At 36.7% G+C, this 24402-nt stretch overlaps 1 protein-coding gene across 1 annotated transcript; it reads right to left on the reverse strand.

Annotated features, from left to right (window-relative positions):
- Nucleotides 1–3304: 3304 nt before the first annotated feature.
- On the reverse strand, nt 3305–15682 carry LOC131182890 (uncharacterized). Its single transcript, XM_058152246.1, has 4 exons — nt 15503–15682; nt 9982–10247; nt 9275–9439; nt 3305–3482 (listed from the first exon to the last, which is right to left on the reverse strand). The coding sequence occupies exons 1-4, from the start codon at nt 15680–15682 to the stop codon at nt 3305–3307; spliced, it is 789 nt and encodes a 262-aa protein (XP_058008229.1).
- Nucleotides 15683–24402: the final 8720 nt, after the last annotated feature.

The raw sequence follows: 24402 nt of genomic DNA on the forward strand, positions 1-24402 counted from the left end.
GATATTGGACACTAACCTTATTAAAGCTCCCACTTGAGCTTGTCAATCTTCAAGATTTCTCCCTCTAATGGCTATCTAATTATGATTTAGGATGTGAGGATAAATTTTAGTGAAGTGAGGATGAGGTTTTATGGTGTAAAGGGTGAGGTTTTAGCAAGAAAAAGAGAAAGCTTTAATGGAGATAGTGAGGGAAAGAGAGGCTGCCGAAAATTGAAGGAGATGAGCAGAAAATTTTTTCAATTTTTAACTCTTTTTTTGTCCTTTTTAATTGATTTAAAGGTGCTTGTTAAAAGATGATTGGTGGAACTCTTTTTAAAGACATCATATGATGTCATAATTAAGTATTTTCTTTCATTTTCTTTTCTTCTTTTCTCAACTCATTTTCAATTTAATTTTTAGCAATATTTATTCACATTTTATATTATAATAATTATTGACTTAACTGGATAAGTCAGCTAAAAATCACCTCTGAAGGCGAAATGACCAAAATGCCCTCCGTTTGGCTTAACAGACTAAAATTGTCTGTACCGATTGAAAAATTTTTATAAGTATTTTCTTGGCATTCTAATGCCATAAAAACCTCAATGACCCTTCTCTAGAGTCCTAAAAATTATTTTATGAATTTTCCCCTAGGTTTAGGGCTCCTAGTTGCGAGAACCGCAACTTCATACTATGTTACCTATCACTTGGGCACCGGCTCATTTAACTTGGTTGTATTTTATTTCTAAAATTTTTCCTAAATTTTTCTTATTAATATTTGAGTTAATTATGGTTCCTCACTTTAGTTTAAATATTTTTCCAGACGTTCTAGCTTTCCAGACTGACACTGGTCACTGGAACAGCAAAATGTACGGAGTTGCTATAGGGAGGGTGTTACACCAAGACTTTCTCTAGGTGTAAGGAAAATTTTTAATGAAAGGAGCAAGGGATTTTATGGTGTAAAATGGTGGGAAAGGAAGCTTGGTTAGGATGGCAATGGTGGAATACCTTGGAGCTGGTTCATTGCAGCTGAGGAAAATGGAAGAAATTGATTTGGTTTCTTCATTTTCTGCCCATTTATTCTTTTTAAATGAGTTATTACCATGTGTCACAATGTGATTGGGTAGGAGGATTTTAATTGCATAAGCATGATGTCAAAAATCTCATTTTACTTCATTTTTTTTCTTTTCTTTCTATTAATTTTCAATTAAATTTGTAGCAATATTTATTCATATTTTAGATCATAATAATTATTTACTTAAATAGACAAGTTGGCCAAAAATCATCTCTGAAGACGAAATGACCAAAATGCCCTCCATTTGGCTTATTGAGCCAAAATCATCTATACCGATTTAAAAATTTTTGTAAGCATTTTCTTGGCATTTTAATGCCATAGAAATCTCAATGACTCTTCTCTGGAGTTCCAAAAATTATTTTATAAATTTTCTCCTGAGTTTAGGGCTTCTAGTTGCGAGGACCACAACTTTCCACTGGGTTACCCATTGCTAGGGCACTGGCTCATTTAACTTAGTTGTATTTTATTTCTAAAATTTTTCCTATATTTTTCTTTTTATTATTTGAGTTAATTATGGTTCCTCACTTTAGTTTCAATATTTTTCCAAATGTTCTAGCTGTCCGGACCGATACCGGTCACTTGAACAGTAGAATGTACAGAATTGCTACAGTGAGGGTGTTACACGGCAGTACCTCAATGGCAAATTCTACTAGGCAATTCTTCAGGGAACACATCAGGGAAATGTCTTACTGTGGGTATATAAGGCAAGTCAAGCTTAGCCTGCCTAGTATCAACCACGTGTGCCAAATAGGCTTCACAGCCTTTTCTTATCAATTTCCTTGCAAATGTGGCAGAGATGACATTGGACAAGAAATCTGTCCTTTCACCCACAATGGTCACCTCTTCATTCTCAGAAGTTTTTAGAGAAATTCTATTCAGTTTATAGTCCACTATTTCTTGATGACGCGATAGCCAATCCATTCCCAAAATCACGTCAAATTCATGAAAAGGTAGTTCAATTAGGTCTGTCGAGAACTCTTTCCCCTGAATCCTCAACGGGCAACCTTTGCACACCTTATTCACTACCACACTATGGCCTAGTGGATTAGTGACCAGAATGTCTTGGTCACTTTCCTCTACTGAGATTCCCCTTTCTATGGGTAGCTTGATGCAGATATATGAATGGGTAGATCCTGAATCCACCAATGCATGCACAGGTAAGTTGTAGAGGAAGAACATACCCTTGATGACATCTGGAGCGTCCTGCTCCTTTTGAGCTCTCATGACATATGCTCTGGCTAGTGTCCTTGCCTTTAGCCTCTCAGCTGACTCTAATGCTGGCCTTTGTGATGTACCAGCGACCTTAGATTTACCGGACCTTCTACCCCTTTGAGGTGCAGGGGCAGGCCTGTCTGCTTGTGCTAGGGAAGTTGTAGCAGTCCTCCATGGACAATCTCTAATCTAATGTTCTGTAGACCCACACTGGAAACAACCGCCAGTTACTTGTCAACACTCCTCCTTGTGCCACCTCTAGCGATGTGTACAAGCAGAAGATACTGGAGGGGCTGGTCCCCTGAACACCATCCCTGGGGAGCTGCCCACTGATGGTGTGGACTAGCCTCTCCTTAGTGTGAATTGAGATCTGGGCTTCTAAGACTGACCCTGACTTTGTTGCTGACTTGAACTCTGTGTAGGCGGACCTTTGGACTTCTTACTAGGAGCAGAGGATGAGCTGGTTTGCCCTTGGCCTCTTTTCTGCTATCTATCCCTTCTGTTTTGCTCGTTAATTTTGATTTTTTCCACCTTTAATGCAGCTTCAACTAACTTTGCAAAATCAGTAATCCCAAAATTAGTTATCATGATGTTAATGTTATAGTTCAACCCTTCTTCAAACCTTCTACACCTCTTAGCCTCATTGGGGACTATTTCCCTTCCATATTTGCTCAGTCTGACAAACTCTCTCTCGTACTCTACTACTGTCAGCTGTCTCTGCCTCAGACTGATGAATTCTCTTTTTCTTTCTTCCAAATACACACTACCCATATATTTCTTTCTGAATTCTATAAGGAAAAAGTCCCATGTTACTTGCTCTAGCTGCACCTCACTGGATACTGTGTCCCACCACTGATAGGCATCATCTTGGAGCAGGGACACAACACCCTCTAGGTTCTACTCTAGGGTGAAGTGAAGTTGCTTCAATACTCTTATGATTTGGTCTAACCAATTCTCAGCTGCCACTGGGTCATCTTCTTTCTTACCCATGAAATCCACAGCCCTAAATTTTCTAATATTTTCTAGGTGAGATTTATGCTATGGAGGTGGTGGCGGTGGCATAACCCTAGCCATCTGTCTGAAAAACTTGGCCATTTGCTGAAAAATGCCATGTGGAGGCTGTGTAGGCACCTCTGGTACTGGTGGAGTAGGTTCCCCCCTACCTCCAATCTCAGCCGTGGGTGGAGCATGACTCTCCACCTCTTCCTCAACTGCCCTATGCAAAGTTGGGTCCATATCCTAATCAAAATAACCAAAATAATAGATCTGTATTAGTGTCACCTCAATACTTACAAATGTAATGCAATGGTATGCACTCTATCTAGACCCATAAATGCCTAAACCATGCTCTGATACCACTAAATGTGACACCCCTCACCCGTCTACGGTGTAGCCAAGCAAGGCATGTCACACAGAGTGTCAAAGCGCCTTATCTTGTCTTATTCCATTTTCCAAATCAATTTATTATTTCTTAATATATTTATTAAAAGTCACTAAGTGAAATTTTTGCCATTTATGTCATTTATTGAAATTTTATTTAATTCAGAGTTTTCACAAATTTTATAGAAAATCCGGCAGATTGCTGGCTGTAATTTGGAAAAACAGTTTTTCAGAACCTGTTAAAAACACTTCCAATAATTTTTTTCAAACCACACAACTCCAACTACCAACCCAAATCTCATTCTCAAAAATTTCAACACTATCCCATAATATTAATCATATCACAGTTCCTCAAATCCTCAGCCTCATTCCTTCAGTTTCATATAATACACATCCTTAATTTATGAAGAAGTACTCAAATTTTTATTAATGAATACAATTTATAGATAATTACATCAAAACATAATTACATGAGTTATAATGTACATGGCAAAATAAAAGTCTCATTACAAAAATTTACAAAATACAAAATAAAAAATGTCGCTTAGTATCCTACCAATGCACTGTAGATGTGAGGTAACATTGGACTCTAGCAGATCGGGCTCTCACCCAGTCTGGGGTCTGCTGGGTTCTCGCTTTGTGTCTCCAGTACCTACGCGTTACAAATAGTGACACGCTAAGCAATATAGCTTAGTGGTGCCAATATAAAATAAAATAACTAAAAATAAAAATAATTATGCAGAAGTTTTATACAGACTAAGTTTCTAGTAATTAATTGCAGTATTATTAATTTGGTACTTGCTATGTTAAGTATTTTGTTAAAATTTATTAAGATTTGTTTTGGTTGCCCAAGTAACCTGAGCAACTGATCCGACTGGATAAATGGGTAAACTAGCACTGGGTACTAAGTACCTCAGGCTATCACACCATCGGTCATAAAGTGTCTCCCGGTGTGCAACAGAACAGCTGATAAGCCATAATAGGAATCGGGCACAAAACCAAGTATCTCAATAGTCTCAGATTGGCTAAAAGCCAAGATATCACAGAATGGCTACAAAAGCCATAAATCACGGAATGGCATAATGCCATATGCAGTACTGCTATCAGAACCCTATTGGTATGCCAACCTATCCAAACCAATCATACTAGGCATACTAGGGCATGTTACAAAATTTAATGTGTAATTCTTTGTATTTAATTTTCATTGGTTACTATTTATTTTACTAGTCAACTCAAATGTTGACTTTTTCATGCACAATAAGTAAATTGGTTCTAATAATACAAACATACCACATTTTGCATTCTATAAATATTGGCATTTGTTGCAAATTCAATTTCAAAACTCATTTAATGTTATTTCAAATTTTTAGATTTCATGCCTTATGTTTACTGTTCCATTGGTCATTGCTTCAGTAAAAGTTTGATCAAACTCTCTTCTTCAAAGTTGTTCCTTATTGTCTCTTCTTTAATTTTCTTTTTGAATTACTCCATTTGGAATTTTCTAGATCATGTTATGCTAATTTATTTAAGACTAGTCGGATTGGTATCTACCTAAAATTTCTGAGCAGAAATGGTTCTGGCAGTTTTGATACCTTAAATTTGGTTAGCAATTCAGATGGGTTATGATCAGAATTTGGTTTGGTGTTCTTCATCAAAGTTGTTCTAAATTGTCTAAGCTTTTTATTGATATAAAATTCAGGTCAATTGGATATTTCTACACTGATTTATAACCATTTGAACAAATATTGTTCATTTGGTCATTTTCTAGGGACAGCTTGTGTGTTACCCGGATTGAAGAAATTTTTAGGTCAACTTAGGTGGGTTTTTTGGACATGGTTTCTTTACAAAAAGTGTTGAATTATATATCTATTTTCACCTCCAATTGGCCTTTCACCAATTGGAGCTACACAAATTCAATGAGGGCTGTCCAAACACACTGGACTCCAATGGTTTAGCATAGATCACATAGGGCAGCCTACACATTTCAATATCCAAAGCCACAATTTGTCTCATTTTATGGTCAAACCTCACCAAATGGTCACTACTTGACCTTTAAAATGTTCATCAACCATCACATGAGCAAAACCCTAATTTTTCTTAAACCCAAATTTTCAAAGTTTCAATTCTCGCATCAAAAATACAAATTAGTGTTCTAATTCATAAATTCATGTTAAGGTATCATCAATTCCCATTCCAATTCAATCAATTCATCAAAATCCTAACCTAAACAAGGTTACCGAAATTGGTGTTTTCATACACATGAATTTCATTCATTTTCTCACTAATTCTAACTTTAATCAAGCTCCTAAGCAAGAATTAAGAGAGAGAGATAAGTGATTGGACACTAACCTCACTTGAGTCCCAACTTGAGCTTGCCAATCTTCAACTTTTCCACAAAATTCTTACTTCCTCAAGCTTGCCAAGGTACAAGGAAAATTTTTAATGAAAGGGACAAGGGATTTTATGGTGTGAATAGGTAGGAGATGAAGCTTTTATGGGGTGACAATGGAGGAACTCTCTCTCCCTTTCTCTCTCTATGGTTTGGCTGGTGTTAAAGGAAGAAGACAACTGATTTTTCTTTTATTAATTTTACCTCTTTTAATTGTTTTAAGAGGGCTTGGTTAAATGTGATTGGTGGAAGCATTTTAATGACATCATTATGATGTCATAATTAGGCATTTAATTCATTTTCTTTCTCTTTCTTTTCTATTCATTTTTAATTAAATTTTTAGCAAGATTTATTCACATTTTGTGCCATATAATTTATTTAATTAATTGGACAAGTTGGTCAAAAATCATCTTTGAAGATGAAATGATAAAAATGCCCCCCGTTTAGCTTAACGAGCTAAAATTGTCTATACTGAATTAAAAATTTTCTCTGAGCATTTTCTTGGCATTTTAGTGCCATCAAAAGCTCAATAACTCTTCACTGGAGTCCCAAAATTTAATTCACTTGGTTCCCTATAGGTATAGGGTCGACAACTATTTTTACAGTCACTTTCCATTAGGTCACAAATCCTCGGAGCACTGACTCTTTTAACTTTATTTTATTTTATTTCTAAAATTTTTCCTTAATTTTTCTTACCATTATTTGAATTATTTATGACTCATCACTTTAGTCTAAATAAAATTCCAGACATTCTAATTGTTCGGATAGACATTAGTCACCGAAACAGTAGAACGTATGGACTAGCTAAAGTGACGGTGTTACGCCTAGGATATCCTAAGTCCTCTTTCAAGGCACTTAAGGTGTATTTTAATTAACCTAAGCCCTAATTTCAAGGTGATTAAATTAATTAAAACCCTTTAAGATTTATGATTAATTTTGGGGCTCCACAAAGGTCATTAGTCTATCTCTAGATCAGATTTCCTAGGTTTAAGATCTCAATTTTCTAATATTAATCTTTACCTTTCAGTCCTTCAATTAATATATGCAATCAATACTAAGTGGGTAACAACACATAGCATGCATTAAGGCCACAAGAAATTGAATCAAAGAACTAATCTCAAATCCAATAAATAAAACTCAATATTTATCCATAATAACAATTGCAAATGTTACTCTCCTAATTCCAGAATAAAAGAATTATTCACTCATGGTCAGTTCAATAAACATAGAGAAAATAAAATAAAAGAACATAAAGAATCCGCTTAGAGAAATAAAACAAAAGAACCGAAGAGGAATGACTACAGTATTGATCCTTGTGGGACTTTGGCTGAGGATTTCCCTTCTATACTGGTGTTCTACTCTTCAAGACGGCTGCGGAGAATGCAAGTATTAAAAAAAAAATAAAAGCCCTAATGAAAAACTCCAAAAAGCTCTGTAAAAAGGTTAAACTAAAAAGAAGAGCCTCTATTGTTGTCATTTTCTGCTTCTATTTATAATAGCTAGTATAGGGTTAGGTCTTTAGAATCCTAAAAGCATTAGGATTCTGTTTGGAGTGTGTAAATAAGGGCTAGAATTCGGATCGAGAAGCTGATTGCCGCATGGTACATGGCCCGTGTGTCACTACACGGCCCAGGGCCATGTAACTTACTAGAGCTAAATGGTTATGTCTTGCATTGGCATAGGAGTTTACATGGGTCCGAGCTGGGTACACGGGTCTGGTTACACGGCTCGTGTTCTTCTATTTTTAGAGAATTTTTCAAGCTTGTGCTTGGCAGAGACTTACACGAGTCTCCATAGTTTACACGAGCCTGATTACATGACCCGTGTACTTTTGCTTCTTCTTTGGCTCTCTGGCTTTCTTCTGATAGTAGGTTACGCGGGTCTGTGGATTTGCTTACACAACCCGTGTAATGTGTATCAGCAGCTTTTCTCAATCTTTTGGCCTTTCTAAGTTTCCTTCTACACTCCTAAGCCTTGGGACTTTACCCAAACACCTGAAAATAATGCAGAAAATATGGAATTTAGAGCTTGGCAATGGAATTTATAGAAGTTAATGAAACTAATGGTTATGCTTGAGATTACCATTCTAAATGCTATGAAATATTATACAAATGTACTTAAGAACATCTATATAATACAAGTGTATCAAATACCCTCAAACTCAAACTTTTGCTTATCCTCAAGCAAATCAAAATTCTTTTTAGAACACTTTTTAGGGGAAAACTTAGAAACATAACCATAGACTCAATATGCACATAATTGAACTCTTTCAACCTTCATACCAATTCCCTTCCTTTAAGGCATAAGGGCTTCAATAGCTACCTGCTTAAACCTTCATACTTTTCATGGAGTTTTAACTAGTTAGTCCTCAATGCAAGGCTATTAATAAGTCACATGTGATGCCCCTTACCCGTCTACTGTATAGCCGAGCATGAAATGCCACATTCGGTCCTGGAGCACCCTATCTTGTCTTATCATGTCCAATGTAAATTTTTAATATCATTTAAAAATGGTAATCCATGTGTAGATTTTTTTTATAGAAACCTGGATAGAGCCTCCTCTGTTTTGTTAGCATTTGGCGGGTTCCACTAGTTACTTGTTAACATGTTCATATTCATTTCACCCTTTTCCATATCATATTCTATTGTATCAAATCATTCACAACTATTTATGAGATCTCAAAAGGATATCATCTATTTCATTCATATAGAAATTCATAGACAATAATTTACAAGTTTACATTACAATCTCAAAGTTTAATTACAATCCAAAATGAAATACATCATGTGTTTATGTACAATGAACAAAAAAACAAAATCTAGAGGTAACTAGTAGATACTGGCAAATCTGAATGACCTCTGTATGAGCACTAGTAGAAACTCATAACCCTGTATCCTCAGAGGACAACCCTTGTAGACCTTTTTCACCATGACACTATTGTGACTTGTATGTCCTCCTCCAACTCCTCTACTTGTACCCCTCTACCAATAGGTGGGGCAATGCACACATGAGAATGTGTGGAACCAGGGTCAATTAAGGCACATACAGATAGATCATAAAGTGAGAAAGTACCCCTTATGACATCAGCTGGCTCTGGCTCATCTCGAGCTCTCATAACATAAGCATGGGGTGCTACTATAATCTTTTGCCTCTGAATTGCCTCTGCAGTAGGCCTCTGTGTTGTACCAGCTGTATCAGGCCTTGCAGGTCTTCTACCCCTCTGTGCTGCTAGGGCAGACCTTTCCATCTGGGGTCGAGCAGTGGGAACACTAGCATTCCTCTGTGGACAATCCTTCAAGAAGTGATACGTAGACCCACATCTAAAACATCCACCAGTCAACAATCTACACTCTCCTCTGTGAGGCCTGCCACAATGTGTACAAGTTGGTGGTGGGGCTGATCCCCTGTAGCTGTACTCAGAGAACTACCCACTGATGCACCATACTGTCCTCCTCCTCTCCTTGGGGCAAATCGGGATTTCTGCTTCTTACCTCGACCCTGAGTCTGACCCTGAGACTCGTTGGGCCTCTTACTACCCATGTCTGCTGAACTAGACTGACCAAATCCAGAACCCCTCTTACGTTGCCTGTCCTTTCTAGATTGCTTTTCATTTCTGACTCTCTTCACATCAAGGGCTGATGCTACCAACTGGGAGAAGTCTGTGAAGTGAGGAGATGTCACTATCAACCTGATGTGATCATTCAGTTTGTCCTCAAACCTTCTGCATTTATCAATTTCTGTAGGCATCAACTCCAATGCATATTCGCTAAGTCTCACGAATTCTTGCTCTTATTCGGAGACTGTAAGCTGCCTTTGTCTCAGTGCCAGGAATTCTTTCCTTCTGGCCTCCAAGTACACATGGCTGATGTATTTCTTTTTGAATTCAGCTAGAAAGAACTCCCAGGTGATCTGTACAGGCTGTACCACTCTCGATACTATCACCCACCATCTATATGCATCCTCCTCTAATAGTGACAGAGCACGCTCCAACTGCTGCTTTGGGGTGTAATGCAACTGCTGCAATAACCTATCTGTCCTCTCCATCCAATACTCTGCTGCGGCTAGATCATCTTCCTTCTTAACCCTGAAGGCAATTGCCCCATACTTTCGTAGTCTCTCTAGTGGGGATCTGTGTACAGGTTGCGGCTGTGAGGGTGGTGTTGGCTGTACAGATGGTGAGGGCTGTGGTTGTGGAGGTGGAGGTGGCTGTGGCTGAGGTATAGCTTTGGTGACTTGATGGAGCAACTAAGTCATTTGTTCCAGGAAGGCCTACTGTGCTCTCCCTGCAGTACCACAGGATGACTCGGCTCTACTACTTCTCTCCTTACTAGGAGCAGGTGCGGGTGCGTGACTCTCTACCTCCTCCTCTATCGGTCCTGGAGGTCCGTGCTCTGAAGGATCAGATGCCATCAAACCTATAAAATAGACGACGAATAGATCTGCATTAGTGTTACCTCGACTTTATTTAAAGGCCCATGAATGTGATGTACTCTATCTATTTCTAACTATCTAGGTCTAAGACCGCCTAAACCTTGACTCTGATACCACTAAATGTGAGTCCCTTACCTGTCTACTGTATAGCCGAGCAAGAAATGCCACATTCGGTGCCCGAGCACCCTATCTTGTCTTATCATGTCCAATGTAAATTTTTAATATCATTTAAAAATGGTAATCCATTTGTAGAATTTTTTACTTTTATAGAAACCCGGACAGAGCCTCCTCTGTTTTTTTAGCATCTGGCGAGTTCCATTAGTTACCTGTTATTATATTCATATTCATTTCACACATTTCCATATTATATTTTACTGTATCAAATCATTCACAACCATTTATGAGATCTCAAAAGGATATCATCTATTTCATTCATATAGAAATTCATAGACAATAATTTACAAGTTTACATTACAATCTCAAAGTTTAATTACAATCCAAAATGAAATACATCATGTGTTTATTTCCAATGAACAAAAGAACAAAATCTAGACATACATGGGACCTACCAACAAAATTACAACTGTAAAGGTGACTAGTTGACACTGGCAAATCTGATCAGCCTCTATATGAGCACTACTGCTGTTGCTGCGGCTGCTCGGACTTATCTCTAATACCTACGCGATGGAAAACCAATGCGCTAAGCATAATACTTAGTGGTGCATAATTTATAATAACAATAACTAAACAATCGAAATAATAATTCTATATGGCAATTTGTAAATTCTAGGTATTTTACATTTTTACTGCACTTTGGAAACAATTGAAATTATTAGGATCTTTTCGGTTTACTTATTGTATATTAAGTCTTAATAAATTTTTATCAGTGCCCAAGAAACCTATAACAGATTATAAAAGCTGGATACACGGGAGTATACTAGTTAGATAGCCATATGTCTATCCAGTATATGTCGGTCATGTCTGGCATTTAAGGACTGCAGGTAGGCATTTAAGCCTGCGAGTAGGCATTTAAGCCAGATATAATATTAGGCACAATGGCCAACGGGCAGACATAAAGCCTGTAGAACAATCATATCAGATAGATTTTATCTGTTAATGATTATTCTTATGGGCAGTACTGCTATCTGTAGTCCCTAATTAGTATACCAATTGATCCAAACTAAATAAATAGTCTAGGTATACTATGGGCAATTAAACATTATTACTTATTTACTTGAAATATTCATGTCACTTTATAGTGGGAAAATAGGTCCCACATACCCCTTTCATGTGGTTTAGTGTTTAATGGCTTGTTAGGATTAAATTCCTACCATAAGATAATTTATCTCATAGACCTTTCTTTAGGTTCAGTTTTTGTGTTTTACTTTTACCTATCCATTTGATCAGTTTGTAGCCACTGTTTGGCCACACTTCCTTCATGGAAGTTTTTCCTCTTTGTCTTATATTCATTTTCCCTTTTGAATCATGTCAATTTGATTTTTAGAACTTAAGTTATGATCAGATAACCATAACTGATTCATTTATAGATTCTGGTTTCTTGACTAGGTAGCTTTTAGACTTAAACTTTGCCTAATTAATGGAATATTTTGTAGTCACTTTTAAACATGGTGATCTTCATAGAAATTATTTCCCTATGTCTTATGGTCACTTAGAATTTTTATTCACAAGTTTTCAAGTTTTTTGGAATTATTTAGGGCCAATTAACTGACCTAGACTCATATGCCCTGTGCCAACAGGTGTTCAGTTCAGGTCAATGACTGTAGGTTAATTTTTAAGGTTCTTATAAGCATAATTTGAGGAAACCTAAAAGAAAGTTGGAGCCCTATTTCTTAGGTTTTTGGAAAGGTATGGCTCATGTCAATTTGATTTTTCTAGTGGGAGATATGGCTAAAAGACTATTATGGGGTCAAATGAAGTTTGGTCAGATTCCAGGTTTTGATGCAGTGAATTGTTCCAACTATTTGACCTAGTTCTCTTGATTTCTGGGTTTCGGTCAAAATATCAATTTTGTAGGTCTATGTCTTTTGGACATGTTGCCACTGGTTGCATTACATTTGAGTTCTTGTAGACCAAGTTATGGCCATTTTGGCAAAATTGGTTGGGTAAGTTTATGTCCAGCAGTTTCTGGATAACCTAATTCTGGGCAGTTTTGTGACCCAAATTGGGCTAGCAATTTGGTTTGGTTTAAAGCATTTCTGGGTTCTGTGGTCTTCAAGAAAATTATAGCCCTATATCTAAGCTTTCTAATGGTATCAAATTCAGGTCATTTGGACCAGTATAGAGAGAGTTATGACCAAATGAATACGTACTGTTCATTTGGTCATTTTCTGGGTTTTGTGCAGGGTCATCCAGATTTGGGCAGAAAATTGGTCAGGATTTTGATGAAATTTAGGCATGGTGTCTTCATAAAAAATGGGCTATTTTGGGTCTAGTTTCACCTTCAATTGGCCTTATACCGATTGGAGTCACAAAATTTCAGTTATGGTTCACCAAACTCACTGGACTCATTGAGTCCCAAACCTGCAGAAAATGGCACTCCCAATATTCAATCTCCTCCAACTTCCTTACTTCAATTTGACATTCGAGGCACTTCTAAATATCATCAACACATCTTAACAATCCCAATTGCAAGGTATAATACAAAAGTATCAAAGTTAGGTCAAACCCTAACTCACAATTTCAATCTCATGAAATCTCAATACAAATCAACTTCTAATACTTACGAATGCATCAATCAACATCACTAAATCAATTTATATACATTAAAGTCATTAAAGTCCATCACTTACCATGGGTACTGAAAATTCACTCCCCTCATAACTCACTAATTTCTTTTAATTTCTTACAAATTTCACTTCATCTTAACCTTAACTTAAGGATTAATAAAGGGAGAAAGGAAGATTAGGCATTAACCTCTTGGTTGACTTATTAAACTTTCCTTCTAACTCTTCTTATTACTATCAATGGCTTCCTTATGGAGTGGGAAGGATTTTTAGTGAAGAGGACTATGGGTTTTGGTGAATGAGTGAGGAGAAAATCAAGCTCAAAGCTTGAACAAAAATGGTGGAAGAAGAGAACCCATGGAGCAAGCAAAGAGAGAGAAGAGGAAGAAGAAGGCTTGGGTTGGTGGCTTTTGTCTTCTTATGTCTATATATATATATATATATATATATATATTTGTGTACTTTAATTTTTTTAAATGCCATAAGTCTTTTTATTTTCTTTTCTTTTCTTCTTCTTTCTTTTCTCATTTTCCACTAATAAAATTTATAATTTTAATTTATTTTAATTCTCTCAAATTTTTAATTTGACATTTAGGTCAAATTTCACTTCTGGGGTGAAATGACCAAAATGCCCTTCATAGTGCATATCGGGTTATTATTATTTTTTTATACCAATTAATAAATTCTCTTAATTTTATTTTATTTTCTCTAAATTTTTTCTATATTTTCTTAACATTTATTCCATCAATTTATGCCTCCTCACTATAGTTTAAGTGTAGTTCCAGACATTCTTACTGTCTGAAGAGGCATTAGTCGTCAGAACAGTAGAATGTACGAACTACCTATGGTGAGGGCGTTACATCACAAATAATCTATTTTGTTAGGATAGACTTGAGAAACACTTAGTCCCCCAAATTAGCCTTTATTATGGATAATTATGATGGAGTGACTCAATTCCAACTCCATAGGCATATCTCAATTTTTTATCTCCACTAATGTAGTATACACTTTGCAAAAGATCAAAAGGTCTTTAACAGGGTTGTAATGGGGCTAGAGGATAATGACTTAGTTGTCAATGAAAGGTTTTTAGGGAATGCAAATATAAGGATAACATGTATGCATAAAATATCAAGTATACTAAGTTTATTCACTGATTTTGTATGGAGAGGAGGAGATTTTGGGTTTTTTTTTATGTCCCTTTTGTCCTCTCCCCCAAACTCATTGCTTTTGTTGGGTTGGAAAGGCAAACTTTTCTTTGATTTCAATTGCACACTTGCACTCTTTCTTGAGTTCTACATCCTCTCATCATTTTCCTTTTTAACACTTAATATACTTTTTACTAATGTATTTAGCCTTCTTAAAAGGGTAGGATAGGTGTTTAGGTTAGGGGCTAGGTAAATAATATGGGTAAGCAATAAATTCTAAGGGATAGATATAGGTTTTAAATTAGCTACAAGGGATATATATTTTAATTAAGGGTGCCTAAGGTTTAGTGAGGTTATATCAAAGAATGCCTTAATCATCTCTTCATCAAGCATATACTAGGATTTCGCCTTGATAGGTCCAAGAGACATGTTCTAGAGCTGGTGAGGCATTTTTAGGTTTGCTTATATTTCAAAAATTTTATCTTAACTTTGCAAGTTCAATGTGACAAATTAATATCTATGAAGGGGTTTAACTATTCTAGCTCCACTAAGGTGATTAAGTTGTTTTACATATGAAGATTAAAGCCTTTTTGGCTATCCAGATACATTCATTCCTTATCCCGTGGAGTCCAATTATTAGCTCATTGATTTTTGAGGTTACAGTTCTAAGTTAAAAACCAGTCAAAAAATTCAAAATTTGCAAAATTTTCTGGATTTTTGATACACAAGTATTATATAGATATAATTAAGCAATGAGATGCAATGCATGAAATGTATAAGTACTCTTAAACTCAAATCTGGCATTGTCCTCAATGTCAATCACACTATGTAAAATTAAAGTATAGCACACAGAATTATGAAAAAGCATATTATGTTATTAAGAAATTTAAAGTTTAGACAAAAAGCAAATAATAGAGACCTATGAGCACTGAGTAGGATTAGGGCATATAAAATTTTACATGAAAAATCTTATCCTAAAGTCCTAGCTCTAAAAAGTCTCTAATGGAGACGATGGTCCCTCGCCATCGAGTTTCTCCATGATCATGTCTAGCTTGTTGTGGGCCTCCTGGAGACTATCCTCGATCGCATGCATCCTATTGTTAATGGTGGTCTCCATTCGCTAAAGGTAGGCAAGGATGGGATCTACCAGGGGTGGAGTGTAGGGAGGCACTTGGGCTAGGGAATCATGGTGGAGTGGGTCTTGGGCTTCCTCCTGTGGTTCTAATGGTTCACCAGGCTCTGGTTGTGCTTCTCCTCTTCTGGGGATGACATTGCCTTCGGCATTGACCAGGAAGTAGATGCTCCAAACCTTCTTGCATATCCCCATGGATATGCATATGGTTTGGTTGATTCTGATTATACCAGCAATGAAGCGTAGCCTATTATGCCCCGAGATGAAACCGAAGTGTAGTGCGAGGGCTGTGATGAGGCCACAAGCACTATTTGCCCTGTAGGCTAGTGACATAGGCAGCGAAGGTGGTTGCAGAGGAAGGAACCAGTGCTGCAGCACTGTCTAGTGACCATACACTACAGAAAAAAGAGTTCATTTGTGTTCACTTCACCCAGGCTATCCCATCGACCCATTATAATGTGTGCAGAGAGTCGGTGCATGTATCTGAGGGCAGGACTGGTGATGCCAGTGGATTTGGATTTGTTAGAGTTGTAACTTTCGATGTTTGGTGTGATGGAGTGCCAGAATTCTACACTATTATAGATCATTCAGTTATGTGGAATTTTTTGGAATCTGGCGCTGTCAAAGCCAAACACCACATTGAACTCGTCCATAATCATAACGCGATCAACACCAAAAAGCCTAAATTCAATCCGTCCCCTATCTTCCTGATCTATGGGCCATAGGGTGGCCTTGAAACTCCCTAGGAACTCTAGGGTGATGTCATGGTAGGTTGGAAATTAAAGTTGGGCGAACCTAGTCCACCCAATGCTATCTAGCAAGCCGTCAATCTCCTTTCAAAGGCCGATTTGATCCAACAGCCTAAACTCTATGTGTTTGGTGGAGATAATCCTCCTGTTGTTCAGCTGGGCACACAAGTCTCAGTGGGTGCTATCTCTGAATAGCCAGGCTATGGAAAACTCGGGTTATGGTGGTTGTGGTTCAGCTCATGGTTGTGGTTTGAGTTGTTGTGGTTGTGGTTGGGGTGGGTTTGGTACGGCTCGTGGCTGGGTTTGCCTGGTTTTCGAGCAATGGGGTGACAGCTGAGGAGGAGAAGGTGTGGAGTCACCTCCTTGCCTTGAGGAAGAGCCCATTCATTAGGCTGGTCTCTTTGTAGGTGCCATTGATTGTTTTTGAAGAATGAGAGGCTAGGGTTTGTGAGAGAAGAAGAAGATTTGAGGGGATTTTATAGGGGAGGAGGCTTGGAGAGGAAGGATTTTTGATTGTGAGGGAGTTTAAGGGAGTGGGATGAATTCAAAGGGTCATTGTAACCCTTCGTTTCGCGCATTTCGTGCCCCAGAAGCTACGTTTGCGACATGATACACGGGTCATGTATCACTACATGGGTCCCTACCTGGAAACCCATGTAACTTTTTGTCTGAGATTTTTTCTTTTTGTGTCGAGTTACATAGCCCGTGTAACTTTACTCAGGGACTCGTGTAACTTTATGTCCAAGAATGGCAATGTTAGGTGAATTACATGGGTCATGTACTTATGATTTGGGACCCATGTAACTTTCTGTCTCCTTCAAATTTAAAGTTTCTCTTTCTATTATCAAAGCATGACCCGTGTAATGTTACACAGGGTCAACTCGTGTATGTTTCTAGGGCTTGTGCAGGGGTTTTTCCCAAATCCCAGAAGGTTACACGGGGCGTGTAAAACTAATACACGATCTATTTAATTTTCTGACTCTCCAATTCTTACCGTATTAAAATTTAATGCTTACCACTATGCATAAAATGAATGAAAAGGTTAGCAACAGAGCTACTTCCTCAGTTTTGTACGATCTCCTCTTGTGTGGTTTAGACTTGGTGTCTCCTCTCTTTTATTGCCCTCAGTTTTTACTTTTTGCAGAGCTTGGGGTGCCTACGAAATAAATTATGAACAAACAAAAATAAGAGTTGAAATAAAAGAAATTATATAAAATAAAGTAAAAACAGAAATAAAAATAGAAACTTTGGGTTGCCTCCCAAAGAGCGCTTGTTTATAGTCATTAGCTCGACTCTACCTTCGTTCTATCACGGTCTATCTAGAGGGTTGCTAAAGGTATAGTTGGTTCCCTCCTCTATGGGTTCTCCTTGAAAATATGGTTTCAGCCTTTGCCCGTTCACTTTGAATGCTCCTGAGTTTTCACTCTAGATTTCCACAGCTCCATGCAGGAAGATTTGCATAACCTTAAATGGACCTGACCATCTTGATTTCAGGTTTCCTAGAAAAAGTTTTAGCCTGGAGTTGAAGAGTAGGACAAGGACTCCTTCTCTTATTTCTTTTCTTGATATGTATCTATCATGCCATCTTTTGGTCTTGTCTTTGAAGATTTTGGAATTCTCATACGCATCTTGTCGGATCTCTTCCAACTCATTGAGCTATAGTAGTTTTTTTTCATCAGCAGCCTTGAGGTCAAAATTCAGGGTCTGAATCATCCAGTAGGCTTTGTGTTCAAGTTCGACAAGGAGGTGGCATGATTTCCCATAAATTAGCCAAAACAGTGTCGTTCCAATTAGAGTTTTATATGCAGTGTGGTATGCTCATAATGCATCATCTAACTTCACAGACCAATCCTTCCTTGAGCGGTTTACTGTTTTCTCTAGGATTCATTTCAGTTCCATGTTTGAAATTTATACTTGACCATTGGTTTGAGGATGATAAGGTGTGGCCACCTTGTGAGTCACTCCATACTTTTTCAATAGTGCTTCGAATTATTGGTTGCAGAAGTGACTTGTAACGCCCTCACTTTAGGTAGTCCGTACATTTTACTATTCTAATGACTAACATCTATTCAGACAACCAGGATGTTTGGAACTACACCCAAACTAGAGTAAGGAAACATAAATTGACTGAATACAAACAAAGAAAAATTAAAGGAAAGTAAAAGAAGCAAAGTACAATTCGGTTAAACGAGCCAGGGTCACGGCGATGGGTGATCTAACGGGAAGCGACTGCGAAAGACAATTGGCAATCCTAGACCCGTGGGAAACCCTGTAAAATAATTTTTGGTACTTAAGAGAAGGATTATTGAGGTTTCAATGACAATAGAATGCTAAGAAAATGCTAAGAAAATTAAATCAATCAATACAAATAATTTTAGCTCGTTAAACTAAACAGAGGGCATTTTTGTCATTTCACCTTCACAGATAATTTTTGACCAACTTATCTATTTAAGTAAGTGAATTATATGACATAAAATATGAATAAATATTGATGAAAAATTAATTAAAAATGAATAAAAGAAAGAAGAGAGAAACATAAAAGAAAAAGGAAATTATATTGAATTATTACAAAAGCATGACATTATAATGACATCATTAAAAATTTTAAACCAATAAAAAATGGAAAAGCTTAAATAAAAGGGATAAAATGAAAGGAAATAAATTAAAAACATCATCTTTTACCTCTCCACTCTCTTTTGGCCGAAAATCTCCATGGGAGAGTTATTTCCTTCTTCCTTTTATTTTGCTTGAGTTCCTCCAATTTACACCATAAAACTCATAATTCCTAACACTAAACTTTGATAATTGACATTGGGGAGAAGGTTGGTACCAAAAAGAAGAGGAGAAAAGGAAGAATTGAAAGCTTGGAAGATTGATCAAAAGAGGTTAGTGCTACTTTCCTTTCTCTCTCTTTATAATCTTTGTTAGGATATCAAATTAAGTTAGGAATTGCACAAATTGGACCAAATTAAGTATGATAAAGCAACCCTAAATTTTTGTCAGCCTAGAGAGGGTGAGGGTTTTGATAGTTTAGTTGCAATTAAGCTTGTATATTAATGTAAATTAATGTGTATCTATGAATTGGAGTTGAAACTTTATGAGTTTGCATGAGATTGTGATTTGGAGTTAGGTTTTTTGACCTAACTTTGAGGATCTTGATTATGACTTGAAATTGATGATGTTGAGATGAATTGTTGACATTTAGAAGTGCCATGAATGTGAAATGAAGTTTGGGAGTTGAGAGGATTTGAAATTGGGAGTGCTGATTTTTTTGTGCAGGAAATTGAACCTTAAGTCCAATGTAGTTTTTAAGCCATAAGTTGAATTGTGTTGCTCCAATTGGTGTGAGGCCAATTAGAGATGAAACCTAGGGCAATTTTCCACATTTTTCATGAAGAGACCATGCCCAAAAACTGACCCTAACTTGACCTAAAGTTGGCTTGAATCTAGGTGACCATATGCTGGACCTGGGAAAATTAACCATATGAACAGTAAATATTCAAATGGCCATAAATTACTCTAGAAAAGTCCAAATGACCTGAATTTTATACCATTGGTAAGCTTAGACATATAACTATAACTTTCATGAAGAACACAGAGCCCATAAATGTCTCTAATCAAACCAAATTGCTGACCCAGTTTGGGACACAAAAACTGTCCAGAACCATATTGTCTAGAAATTACAGGACGTAGGCCTACCCGACCAGTTTTGACAAAAATGCCATATCTTGGTTTACAAAATTTCAAATAAAAGGAAACCAATGCTAAAAGTTTTATTAGACATAGATATACAATATTGATGTTTGGACCAAAACCCAGAACCCAAGAGAACTAGGCCAAATTGCTAGAAAATTTCAGCACATCAAAACCTGGAATTTGACTAAACCACCACTTGACCCCAAAATAGTTTTTATAGCATATCTCCCACTAGGAAATCCAAAATGGGATGAGCCAAACTGTTCAGGAAACTTAAGTGATAGGTATTCAACCTTGATTTAGAAACTTTTCTCAAAATTTGAGTGTAAGAACCCTAAAATGGGAGTCAAAACCACTGACCTGAACCTGGAATCCTGTAGGGTACCTAAGTCCAGGCCAGTTAATTTGCTATAATTAATTTTACAAGACCTGAAAATTTGTAATTCAAAATTCTGAATAATCATATGACACAGGGTAACAACTTCTGTGAAGAAAATTAGGCTTAAAAGGGCTATCTACTGCAGAATCTGCCTGAATCTGGACCCAAAATAAGACCATGAACTAGTTGTGGTTATTTGACCATAACTAGAGTTCTAAAACTTCAAATGACATGAATCAAAAAGGAAAACAAAGACAAGACATAGAAGAACAACTTCCATGAAGGAAGTGTGACCAAACAGTGGCCATACCTTAACTAATTTGTTAGGTGAACTTAAGACATCAAATCTGGACATTGAGAAAGGTTCATAAAATGACTTGTTATATGATATGAAGTTAATCAAAATGAATTGTTAAACATAAAAGTGACATGATTATGCTTGTAAGACTTATGTTTCCCATCATAAGTAAAATGAAAATGTTATTAAATACAACTAGCACATAATATGAAATTATAAATACTTAATAACTCTATTTTGCCCAAAGTACACCTAGACTTATTTATATAGCATGGATCGATTGGTATACTAATTAGGGACTACAGATTGCAATATGCCCATACGAATAATTATTGATAGATAATATATGTATAAGATGGTTGTTCTACTGGCTTTATGCCTGCCTGTTGGCCATTGTGCCTGATTTTATTTTTGGCTTTATGCTTGACCGCTGGCCTTATGCCTGATGTATACATGTTAGACATACGGATGTTTAACTAGCATACTCCCTTGTATCCAGTCTTTATAGTTTGTTATAGGTTACTTGGGCACAGATATGAATAATAAGTCTTAAATTTAAATAATTACATGAAGACATCATAGAGATGAGCAATGAGATTGAAAATGACATAATTGACCAAAGAAGATCATAATAATTTACTTGCTCTAAAAATTTCATAAAATATGTAAATAACTTAGAAACTTATGAAATTACACATAGAATAATTATTTTGAATTATTTAGTTATTTTTCCTTTATTTTATGCACCACTAAGCGTTATGCTTAGCGCATTGGTTTTTCCATCGCGTAGGTACAGGAGAGCAGCAGCAGCAGTAACATCAGTAGCAGTAGTGCTAGATAGGATTATGATCAAATCTGCTATAGAGTGGTTGTCATCTCAGAGTGTTATTTTGGTAGGGCTCATGTATAGTTAAATTTGGCATTTTGGTTATTGTATGTAAGTAAATAGTGTAAGTCATTTTGTGATTGTACATAAAATTGTAAATATTGTACTTGAGTTTATATGAATGCAATAAAGTATTTTATTTACTTGAAATGATTATAAGTATTGTGATGATATGACATGGTTTAAGGAAAATGAAATGGATATAATTTGTTTTTAATAGGTAAATAGTGGCACCCACCATGCATTAATAAAAGTAGAGGAGACTCTGTCTGGGTCTCTACAAAAAAAAAAAAAGATGTGATAAAAAAAATTGACTACACATAAGATAATATAAATAAATGAATTTAGTATAAGACATGATAAGATAGGGTGCTCCAGCACCGAATATAGCACACCTTACTCGGCTACACTGTAGACGGATGAGAGGTGTTACATGACTTCCTCCATCGCTGATTACCGCTCGTGGTGTACCAAATCTTGTAAAGATGTTCTTCTTAAGGAACTTTGTGGCCACTTTGGCATCGTTGGTTAGCGTGGCTATTGCTTCTACCCATTTTGACTCATAATCAATACCAACCAAAATATACTTGTTTCCAAAAGAAGAGAGGAATGGGCCCATGAAGTCTATCCCCCAAACATCAAATATTTCTACCTCGAGTATACCGTGTAGTGGCATTTCATTCCTTCTGGAGATGTTACCTATTCTTTGGCATTGATCACAAGCTAGCACGAAGGCTCTAACATCTTTAAACAGGTTAGGCTAGTAAAATCCGGCTTGCAAAATTTTAGCTACTGTTTTTATGGTGCCAAAGTGTCCCCTATATGGTGATGAATGGCAGTGCTGGAGAATACTCTCTATATCCTCTTCCGGTATGCATCGTCTTATTAGCCCGTCATTGCATCTCTTGTATAATAGATGTTCCTCCCATGTATAGTATTGCACATCATGCAGAAATTTATTCTTTTACTGATAAGTCATGTTAGGTGGTAAGACCCTGCACACAAGAAAATTCACAAAATCAACATACCAAGGAACTAGGGATAAAGCTAATAATTGCTCATCGGGAAATGAATCATCAATTAGCAAATCCTTGATGTCTCCTGTGTATTCCAGTTTCAGCATGGAGAGATGGTCAGCTACTACATTTTCGGATCTTTTTTTGTCATTGATTTCAAGGTCGACTTCTTGCAGGAGTAAAACCCATCGAATCAGCCTTGGTTTTGCCTCCTTCTTGTTCAAAAGGTATCGAATGGCAGCATGATCTGTGAATACAATGACTTTTAACCCAATTAAGTAGGTCTGAATTTATCAATTGCAAACACTACTGCTAGGAATTCTTTTTTTGTAGTAGCATAATTGATTTGTCCATCATCAAGTGTCTTGCTAGCGTAATAGATGGCATGGAACTTTTTATCTTTCCTTTGTCCAAGTACTGCTCCCACAGCATAATTACTTGCATCACACATGATTTCAAATGGTAGCTTCCAATCAAGTGGTTGCATAATGGGTGCTGAGATCAAGGCTTCTTTTCTCCTGTTGAAAGAAACAAGGCAATTTTCATCAAAATCAAAGGAAACATCTTGACTCAATAAATCTGTCAATGGTTTAGCTATTTTGGAAAATCTTTGATGAATCTTCTATAGAAGCCTGTATGTCCCAAAAAGCTTCATACTCCTTTGACTGATGTTGGTGGTGGCATTTTTTCAATAATTTCAATTTTGGCCTTATCAAATTCAATTCCTCTTTCTGATATCAGATGACCAAGAGCTATGCCTTCTATTACCATGAAGTGGCATTTTTCCCAATTCATGACTAGGTTTGATTCTTCACATCTTTACAACACTTTGGATAGGTTAGCTAAATAATCATCAAAAGTGGTGCCATAAACAGAAAAATCATCCATAAAAACTTCCATGATATTTTCAATATAATAAGAAAAAATAGCCATCATACATCTTTGAAAGGTAGCAGGGGCATTACAAAGGCCAAAGGGCATTCTTCTATATGCAAATGTTCTGTAAGGGCATATGAATGTGGTCTTTTCCTGGTCTTCTGAGTGAATAGGAATTTGAAAGAATCCCGAATACCCATCTAGATAGCAAAAGTAGGAATGTTTTACTAATCTTTCTAGCATTTGGTCTATGAAAGAAAGAGGGAAATGGTCCTTTCCGGTGGCACTATTTAATTTCCTATAGTCTATGCACATGCGCCAACCAGTAACTACCTTAGTAGAGATTAGTTCATCATTTGCATTTTGAATGATAGTTGTCTTACCTTTCTTAGGCACTATATGCACTGGACTAACCCATTTGCTATAAGAGATCGGGTATATAATACCTGCATCTAATAGTTTCAAAATTTCCTTTTTCACTATTTCTTTCATGTTTGGGTTAAGTCTTCTTTGATGTTCAATAGTGGTTTTACTGTTTTCTTCTATAGGTATCCTATGCATGCAAATGGAAGGATGAATTCCTTTCAAGTCTTCTATTTTATACCCTATGCTCTTGCTATGTGTCCTAAGCACCCTTAACAATTTTTCCTCTTCAATTTCAGATAGATTGGCATTGATAATAACATGATATTCAGAATTTGAGTTTAGGAATGTGTACCTTAGTGTAGAGGGAAGAGATTTGAGTTTTACCTATTCAGAATTTTTCTCCAGATTACTTTTGGTTTGTTCCTCCTTCAGCTCCTCTACCTTGAGAGCTTGAGTCAAGGGTAGGAGTGGATGAGCTGCTAAATGTTTTGTACAGGCTGCTATTTCTGGGTTCTCATCATTTGCTGTGTGGCTATGCACAAGGCATGCTTTAAGAGGATCTTCAGGATGGGTCTTATGAAATTCTTCCTCAAATTGCTTGTCAGCTATGTCAACCTTAAGGCATTCATTAGGTTCGAATTTTTGTTTC

The sequence above is a fragment of the Hevea brasiliensis genome, chromosome 9 (genome assembly GCF_030052815.1).
Source record: "Hevea brasiliensis isolate MT/VB/25A 57/8 chromosome 9, ASM3005281v1, whole genome shotgun sequence".
Lineage (NCBI taxonomy): Eukaryota > Viridiplantae > Streptophyta > Magnoliopsida > Malpighiales > Euphorbiaceae > Hevea > Hevea brasiliensis.

Coding starts and splice junctions, on each gene's coding strand:
- LOC131182890 (XM_058152246.1), bottom strand. CDS start 15,682: ATGGGGATATGCAAGAAGGTTTGGAGCATCTACTTCCTGGTCAATGCC. Junction 10,248..15,502: donor CTCCCTACACTCCACCCCTG/GTAGATCCCATC, acceptor GCTATACCTCAG/CCACAGCCACCTCCACCTCC. Junction 9,440..9,981: donor GAGGAGGATGCATATAGATG/GTGGGTGATAGT, acceptor GTACAGCTACAG/GGGATCAGCCCCACCACCAA.